The following is a 9662-nucleotide window of genomic DNA, read 5'->3' as shown; positions in this document are numbered from 1 at the left end:
CCTCAGCCACACTCTTCCTCCCTTCTTCTTCTTCATGCAGTCTTAAAAAACACCATTACAAGAATTTATGGGATAGCCACATTGAGTAAAAAGGCACACGGGGTGGAAAAACAAACGAAATGACACTCTTAGCAGCACTAGGAGCAAATTGGCTACAAAACTTGCCCTACAAAATATGACCCTGTGCATCAAATCTCCACTGCCCTCTTGGGTGCTGTAGAGTCACAGCAGTGCGAGTTTGGCGCTCCTGTTCGGCACATACCAGCCCTTTACAGTCAAATCGCCCATCAGCAATAAAATCACAAGGTTATTAAGAGCAAAATTAGCCATTACGGGAAATATTAGAGCAGCCGGACGATGAAGGGCAGGTAGGGAAAATTTCTAATAGCTATCAATATGTGAGCCTGCAGCTAACAGCCACAATTAATATCATCAGCTGAGCATCACAAGCAAAGAGGATCAAATCCCCCCAATTTTAGTATGTTTTAGCACTTTTGCTTGAAACATGACAGTCTGTGCTCAAATGCGCGAAAATATCAGTAAAAAATGCTGACAACTGTTCCCTGGAAATGAAGGAAAGAGGTATGGACACGTGAACATACAGAAACCGAGTATATGAGTATACAAAGTGGGAGAAAATGTTGTCATTTGAAAGCTGATCATAGACATCTCGCCAAGCTGACAGTGTGATGGATGTCTACAAATCACTTGTAGGTAGATGCTGCTCCCCTAGGTGATGATGACAGGCTGTACGGCTGTGACGTAGTTATTTAGTGTGCTCTAATATCTGTAATATAAACCCAAACTACCTGCATACACCAAATACTATCATTAATCAACAAACTGCTTAAATCAAGGTGGTGAATATGCGGATACTGTGCCAGGAAATATTAAAAGGGAAAATTCGGTTTCTAATGCATGTTTAAAATAATGAGGTTGTGTCTATAAGATACTCTTGAGTCTGTAGAGAACAACCAGACTTGCCAAGGATGTTAAAATGTCTGAACTGTCTTTAACCCACATGTAAATTTTTATGACCACATCATGGATCACCACTGGACTGATGTCACCTCTTCCTCTCGGCCTATCTTAAAAAGCAACAGTCATCTGAACCAGTAATGGGAGTGTGCTGCATAGATCGATGGAGTGATTAATCAGGATGAACTGGAAAGGGCAGAGCGAGCGCATCCTCCTCCAAGGCCAGTGCCCTATTTCGCAATTTTAAAGAAAGTGACTCGGCTCTGCATCAAAATTTAATGGCTTCTCCTTTTAGCTGTGCTCCGCCTCCCCGTCAGGTTTTCGCAGAGCAGTTTTTAGCGTGATCTTGCAGGCACGCAGACATGGAGACAGACAAACAAACCTGAGAGACATGTGAAGATGAGATTTGGGATGTGCCGTTATCCGAGCTGCTTTTGTTGTGTGCACAGATTTTATGGAGCCAGTTGAATAACCACACCTAATTGGATATGACAAGTGGACCTGATAGGGATCAGGAAGAGTGCTTAGAAGCCTTAAAGCACACCGGAGTGGTCCTGATCTATATTATACTGTCAAGAATTTAAGATAACCAACAAAATCACATGTTTCTGGTGGCATTTATCCTCCCTTTCTGTCCTTACATATAGTTGTATAATTTTCAACGTGAAACAGCAGTTTGGTTCTGAAACATTAAGACTATTCTTGCGCTTCTGCACAACCTACATGAACTCAGCGACCCGATGAATGCTGACTGGCATGATGGCGGAGTGTCTGCTCCATGCCCATCCCTTCCTGTCCGCCTGTCCACAGCTCAAATCACGGAGGAAAAAAGAGAAGGCGTAGGAGGACAAGGAGGAAGAGGAGAAGGGGGAGGAGGGGGAATAAATGTAACAGCCAGGGTTTAGTTGCTGGTTTCACTGAGTGCAGACACGAGGACCCTTACCGCTGTCCCTCAGCGTGCCCCTGCATCCATCAGCATGTCAACCATGCAGAAAACAAACACACCATCCCCTAGACTGACCACACACACACTGCTCTTTTTCTCCTCAAACACACACGCACACACGTTAGTGGTGGGCAGGGCTTCTTTTTTAGCAACCCTGCAGCTCCCATGCAGTGTTTATGGTCTGAAGAGGAGATGGGTTAAAAAGCCCAAATGAAACCGGGATGTTGAGATGCATTTACTGACACAAGGTCTTCCACCTGCCACAGCATGCATCCCATTTTATCCCCTCCCACCCCCCGAATATTTATGCCAAATGCCGTCATGTTTGCCTTCAAGCATCATTTGCAGCCCGATCATAAAACTCTTATCAAATATAATAGCTGTCAAATATAATTACTGTCAATAACCTTGCCAACAGGAATGATGTCTAATATTTCCGTCCCTTGTTGTAAATTCTTCCCTGGAATGCGAAGCAGTTCCTTTTCTTTCTTTCTTTCTTTTTTTCCTTCCCCCTCTCTATCTCTCTTTGATTCACGTCTTTGGCGGTAACCACAAAATTGGTTCAGCGGGCTTTAGACAGCGCAGCTACATAGGATGGCCCAGTTTTAATAATGAGATTTGTCACGGGGAAATATTTCACAACCTTGGAGAGCGGCTGGGTTGCTTTGAAGGGACCGTAGATGTTGGGTGGGGTCGCTGGCGCTGCATTATGCTGCACGGCTCTGAGTCAGGCAACAAGAGGCAGGTGCGGCAGGCAGGCATCGACAAGATGATGCTGTGCAGGCTGGGAAAACAGCCCGGCTTTTGCATTTATGGAGTATTTATGTATATGTTTTTCTTTTCTTTCAGCTGAATAAATAAATATGCGTCATTCACACGGCAAACTGAACCTCAAACTCCCCTCACTGATTGACACCGAACTGGATTTACAATTAGACAAAATCGATTAGACTTTTAAAGACCAAAATAATATTTAATAACAATAATGTATCTTCAAAATGCTGCATCAGATTTACAACTTCATCACATATTTAGCAGCGACTTGCGGAGGAGTCTGGCCGCTCCCTCCCAACAACCCTCAGCATCCTTTTGTGCCATGGGTGTCGCCACTGCCTCTCATCCTCCTCAAACTGCGAATCCGCTGTAATGTCACTAAAACACACACACGTAATAAAGTGCAAAACTCACCGATCGCGGTCTTAGCCATTTCTGTACGGTAGTGCCTGGGCGGGTTGACCGGAGGAGTGTGCGTCAGTTGCTGGATGCTATCTCGGGGTGAAGGGACTGCTGGTAAGGCACTGAGTCAGCAGAGACGGGGGCTGCCGGTGCGCCTGGTGGTCTGTGACGAGCTGCGTCAAGCAGCTGGCCAATAACGAAGGCATGAGCGGAAGTGCGCACTCCTCCGGAATAAAAGTAGCCATGAATCATTTTACTGAGGGACCAAAGAGTGGAAGCAAAAATAAATAATTACAAAATAATATTTAAAAAATAAAAATATAATATAACAATAAACTAACAAACAAACAAATAAATAATATTTGCACAGCAGCATTTATACAAGACTCAAGTCTCAAAATGTTTTAGTCTAACAAAGAATTTTTTTCTTGCTTCAAATTAAAACAGACAACGCAGAATTAATATCGGAATAAAATGCAATAAGAAATGCACTGAAAAATAAATGCTGGTGTCATGGCTCCAACTTATAAACGCGATGGCTTAAATAACCGGAATATGTACGTTTTTTCTTTTTTAAGCACTATAAAATCTATAAACAAATTACATTAAATTTAGAACTGAAAACTGGTTTTCTCATTGCCAGCTAACATTTTATACAGCCAGACAATAATCATAAACTCTTAACAGGTGCATGTGAAGTATATGTAATATGCTAAGAGGAGAGAATATTTGTTTTTTTTTTTATTTGTTTGTTTGTTTTTTTAATTAAACTGTGAGGCTCCCCAACAATTTGCGTAAACGTCAAACATTATGGAAAAGCTAAATATATTCTAAATACGTGTGTTTTATTTTGAAATCAATTGCAGGGACTCCCAACATCTAATCCAGTTGACTTGGCGGTGCCTGTAATGAGCGCTTTACCATGTAATGCACTCTACCACAGTCTCCTCTCCTCCAGGCAAACTCTGACACACCTAATGTTCTCCTGCATAACAGAGCACCAACCCTGCTGTGACAGCTGATAGTGAGGGAGTCTCCTCTTTTGTTTCTGATAAACGGTTAGAGGTGAAACAATTGTGCGTGCGTGTGTGTGTGTGTGTGTGTGTGTGTGTGTGTGTGTGTGTGTGTGTGTGAGTGTGTTTATATCTATATATCTATGGGTATATAAAGATGTAAAGCTAGCTATATGCAAAGGCAAAAGACCACCAAACTTGAGTTATTAAAAGAATAGCCTCTAGGTGGCAGCAAATCTCAAGTCTGTAGGGTACGCGGAGAAAAGTTCCTGTCAAAACTGGCAATAACAATACATCAACTAATGACTCAAAAAAACATCATCCAATATCCAAGAAAATGCACCTAATATGATATATAAAAGAAATACAGGCAAACAGAAAATGTAAGTCCATTGTTAGTTACTATTGAATTTTCATTCATTAATCTATTGTCTATATTTCCTCTTTGAATAATCATTTATTCATCATTTTGTTCATTTATTTTACTGTGTATAATGTATCTTATGTATTTATTTATTTTCTGATATATTGATATTCTGTCTGTGTCTGCAAATTGTGTCAACCCCAGGAACCATGATACAAGGTGTTTGCAGAAATAGAAGGCAGAGAACAGCAAAAAGATGAGAACATTAACACTATAGTAGCATTTCCAAAGAAAGCTATCAGAGATTGGTGGAATGCCTGACCTTATTTCCACTAGACAGGAAATTGCACTCCCTTTTCTCTTTTTCAATTTTATTTCCAAAAATTTGAGCACAAAGATAGAATTTCTTTAGAAGTTTTTTCCATACTATCCTAAAGTACAGGGTCCTTATCACAAAGCATGCGCTTGCATAGATAACGAAGTCGTTATGTGCCCACTGTTTATTCATGTGTAGTGAGAGGTTCTGTAAAAAGCCAATGTTTAACTAGGCCCAACAATATACCAATGTTTGTAGCTGTGGCTTGTAATAAGTCCTGTATTTATATAGCGCTTTACTAGTCCCTAAGGACCCCAAAGCGCTTTACATATCCAGTCATCCACCCATTCACAAACACATTCACACCCTGGTGATGGCAGCTACATTGTAGCCACAGCCACCCTGGGGCGCACTGACAGAGGCGAGGCTGCCGGACACAGGCGCCACCGGGCCCTCTGACCACCACCAGTAGGCAACGTGTGAAGTATCTTGCCCAAGGACACAACGACCGAGACTGTCTAAGCCGGGGCTCAAACCAGCAACCTTCCGATTACAAGGCGAACTCCCAACTCTTTAGCCACGATTGCCACTCACTATGAATGTGAAGGCCTACCAACACAATTTACAACTCAAACCATTTACTAGGCTAAAGTAAAATAACTTTAACCTAGTAAACGGTTTGAGCCTCTTCATCCTTTCTATTTGTTGTTTTATTATTTATGGGATTCTACTGATGTACAGTTACTACTTATTACATAAACCTGTTCAATAGTTCATTAATGCAAATATCTGATCAGCCAATCACATGGCTGTAAATCAGTACGGGTCGACCTACTGAAGTTTTAATTGACCAGCATAATTTGAAAGAAAGAAGATTTCAATTATTTTGGTCTCAAAAAGAGAAGATATCCAGTGAGCAGCAGTTGGGTGAAAAAGTCTCTCTGAAGAGCAGATGGGCTACAGCAGCAGAAGACCACACTTGGTGCCACTGCTGTCAGTTGAGAACAGGAAACTGATGGTATAATTCCCATGGGCTCACCAAAACTGAACAGCAGAAGAGTGGAAGAATGTAAATAACATGAAATAAAGGGTGTCTGTCTCTGCGTTTGCCCTGTGTAAGACTTTCAACCTGTCAGGGTGTACCCTGCCACTCGCCCTGTGATAGTAGGGATAGGCTCAACAGTTCAGGCTCGTGCTGGTGGTGTAATGGTGTGGGGACAGGGGTGGATCTAGAGAAATTTTCTTAGGGTGGCATGGAAATGAAATGGGGTGGCGAAATAAAGCCATCCCATTATGGTTAAAATGATTCAAATGTAGTAAATATACACGTTTCATATAAATATTATATAAATATTGTATAACTTGACAGCACGGTGGCACGGTGGTTAGCACTGTTGCCGCACAGCAAGAAGGTCCTGAGTTCAATTCCAACATCAGGCCGGGGTCTTTCTGTGTGGAGTTTGCATGTTCTCCCTGTGTTTGCGTGGGTTCCCTCCGGGTACTCCGGCTTCCTCCCACTGTCCAAAGACATGCAGCTTGTGGGGATAGGTTAATTGGATAATCCAAATTGTCACTAGGTGCAGATGAATGTGAGTGCGAATGGTTGTCTGTCCCTGTGTGTTGGCCCTGTGACAGACTGGCGACCTGTCCAGGGTGTACCCTGCCTCTCGCCCTATGACACCTGGGATAGGTGCCAGCACCCCCGCGACCCTGAAAAGGATAAGCGGAAGTGAATGGATGTATAACTTAATTATTCTCTGTAGCCCTCATAATTAAACATTTCAGTTACATAAAACATGTGCATTTGGTTTTATGCACTGTATAGCCTTTATAAGAAATAAACGAATATATTTATACAATCAAAATCCACAGAAAGCTATACCACATGGGGCGGTTCATTTACAGACACAAGTATAACTTAAGTTTTACTGTTTTTTGTTAGAAAAAAAATCTAATTGTTACATGCTTAAATTAACAATTTTCTGTGCTATGGGCTGAACCATTTGTTAATATTGGTGGTGGTGGTGGGGGGTAACATTATGCAATATATTCAGTTTTAGAATTTATATTCAGGGTTAACTGTAGCTAGGTTCAAAGTGTTAATGCTATCTTTTTTTAATAAACAACATTGTCATATTCAAAACCAAGATGGCAAGTGATCATTTTAGGGCCACCCTTCTAGATCCGCCCCTGTGTGGGGAATATTTTCCTGGCACACTTTGATCCCTTTAAAATCAACTAAACGTTACATAAAAAACTACAGTCTATATGATTACTGGTCCATCTTTTATGACTACAGTGTACCCACCCACAGTCTCCAGATCTAAAGAAAAAAAATCCATTTTCATTGCTTGACAGAGCTTCAACTGCCTTACTGTCTACTCTTCAAACAAATCAAATCATCGCTCACCCGAAATGCTAACAATAGGGTGAGAAGCGATGAACTTTATTTCCTCTGTTATTTATTAAAGTATCTTATGCAATGTTCTCTGCTGTTCACAGAAAGGCTTCTGCTTTTGAACGTATAGGGTCACGTATGGTGGGAGGTTGGCTAGGAGGAGCCAGCTACAGATGTTGCTTGCCTAAAATGTGGAGCGGCACAAGTTGGTGACTGGAAATCCCAAGGACGGTCCTTGAGTCACCGCTCGCTTCAGCTAAAAGGTAAATCGCCTGACTTCACAGTAGAGGTTTCACTACCTTTGTAGATGTAGAGACTAGGTGGGCACGCGGACAGAAGTCGTTTCAGTCGAAGTTAACCGTCGCTACGTGTCTTTCACGCGCACACTAATGCTAGCATGTACATCTGCAGCATCATGCGTGTTCGTCGTCATTAGCTATGTTGGCACACGTGGAGCCGCCCGGCAACTAATTTAATGCGGACTCTTCTTACATGGTGACTGAGTGTTTCGTTTACATAACAGTGTGAGCTGGAGATTTAAAGTAGGCGAGACAAGACGCGCTTTTCACCCCTCTCCTCTTTCACTGAGTGTGTGTCGGGCCGGGGCTAACAGAGCTATCATTCCTAATCATTGGTAACAAAACCGTTGTCTTTGCGTGTTAACAGGGCGCGAGCGCGTTTTGCTGTTGATATGGTATAATTTGGTGGCTGAAACTAAACAATTGCGTGTTGAACATTCCCGCCTATGGCTAATATCGGAGATGAACCACTAATTAGTGACTACATTGCTTTTTGTGTGCCTTACAGAATGGTGGATGCCCCGTGCGGAAGCGCGCAGAGCTACACTGCTCGGAGTCGTAATGACACAAAAGGCAAAGAAGTCGGTCTAATCTTCTCTGCCGGCCTTTTTTAATAGCGGGAAGTTATCTGGATCATAGGCTAGAAGGGTTTACAATCACCACTACTTTTAAACTGAGTCGGGAGTACTAGTGGAAGTTGTACTTCCTTTAAAAGCTAGGTCTGAAATTTGCATTCGCCCTTTCTCACTTAACATGCGGAAAATGACGGAGTCGAGAGTGAAAGGAAATGTAAGTCGCTAGCAAGTTTGCGTCAGGATTCAATAAATGAATGCAGCGTAAAATCAGCGACAAAAACTCCTCCAACAGTTTAAACATGCGTTTAACGAGCCCGACGTGCCTCAAGTGCTATTATTAAAATCCGACGTGGTGTTCACTATGCACAGAGCAGATGCTGAGTATAAACCTTTAACAATCAGCAAACTAAAAAAAAAAAACATGCTACACGGTCCACACAGCGTAAGCATTATTGCATAATAGCCAGTTCTGCGATACCGACAATAACTTGGGCAGCATCGTTATTTCCCAAACCTCTGTTAGAGTCCAACTCCACACTCACATTGCTACCTAACGTCAGATCTGCCTGACCACAAAACAGACTCTTGCAACATCCTGAGCATCATTTAGTAGATGTCTCAGAAAACAGACAACAGCTTTGGCCCTTATTTAGGCGGGTCTTCTGTGTCCACCCAGTTTCCTCTCAATGTGAACACATTCACTCACCTCCATTCCAATAGTTTCAGCAATCTGCTCCCAGGATTTGTGAATAAGAATGAATAATATTTGTGAGTCCTTATATTGATACTATGATTATTAACCCCTATATAGAGCCAGTTATTGTTATCATGTAGTTACATTTTCGGAGAGGCGCATGTTAAGTTATGCTGCATGTTATGTTGGTCGGTTTTTGTAGGGGCTTTGCTATAGCTACAACGTAGATTCCCCCCTGAAGTATAAAGACTTAATAACAGAAAGAGGATCAGATTCTTGTTTTGAGTTCAGAGATGAGTGCAGTGGAGTGTTTTCTATGTTATCAGAATTATCTTAAAGTGTAAGTGGGGTAAATGTATTCACTTTGTACAGTTAAAAAACTAAAGTTGAGTAAGTGCAGCTTCACTTGAGTATGAAGGGAAAGAGATGAGAACACATAAAGAATGAACACTTTGCTATGTTAAACTTATTGGCGATATTTATGAGTTGCAGAAAGGTCTAGAATAGTGTTCAAAATGGATTTTAAACATGGCACAAGGCATTCATGCTGATGGTTTTATATTTCCTACTAGATGTCTAAGGAATGAACATTTCAGTAAAGCGATATCCAGACTTTAATAGCAGTAAGGCGTCAGTGTCAGGCATTGTGTGTCTTTGCTGTTATGAGGCCTACGTAATCATTTTGTGCATTTTGATTCATACATTACACTCACAGTAACTCCATATGGAGGTTGACCTGTACATCAGGTTTCTTCTACACGGTCTTGTTCTTGACACTGATAGTTTAATCGAGTTACTATTCTGTTGTTCTTATGAACATGGGATAAATTCACAGAAAATGTTATTTTGGTGAGCATAACCATTTCCCCTAGAGATGGGTTTTGAGGCTGTGGTATGGGGGGG

At 41.8% G+C, this 9662-nt stretch overlaps 2 protein-coding genes across 2 annotated transcripts in view; one reads left to right on the top strand and one right to left on the bottom strand.

Moving 5' to 3' along the window:
* Positions 1-3307, bottom strand: part of stmn2b (stathmin 2b) — a 10897-nt gene extending 7590 nt beyond the window's left edge. Inside the window, exon 1 of the mRNA XM_005728448.1 lies at positions 3113-3307. Within this exon, the coding sequence (XP_005728505.1) occupies positions 3113-3131 (19 nt within the window). The 5' untranslated portion in view covers positions 3132-3307. The remainder of the gene's footprint in view (positions 1-3112) is intronic.
* A 3852-nt stretch (positions 3308-7159) lies between these two features.
* Positions 7160-9662, top strand: part of LOC102198034 (Y+L amino acid transporter 2) — an 18374-nt gene continuing 15871 nt past the window's right edge. The window contains exons 1-2 of the mRNA XM_005728446.2: positions 7160-7222; positions 7296-7454. The gene's annotated coding sequence lies outside the window, so the exon portion shown is untranslated. The remainder of the gene's footprint in view (positions 7223-7295; positions 7455-9662) is intronic.

The sequence above is a fragment of the Pundamilia nyererei genome, unplaced genomic scaffold (genome assembly GCF_000239375.1).
Source record: "Pundamilia nyererei isolate P.nyererei 1_Seehausen unplaced genomic scaffold, PunNye1.0 scaffold00028, whole genome shotgun sequence".
In the NCBI taxonomy this organism is placed as follows: Eukaryota; Metazoa; Chordata; class Actinopteri; order Cichliformes; family Cichlidae; genus Pundamilia; species Pundamilia nyererei.
The sequence above is the reverse complement of the archived record's forward strand: the minus strand, read 5'-3'. Positions and strand labels throughout refer to the sequence as shown.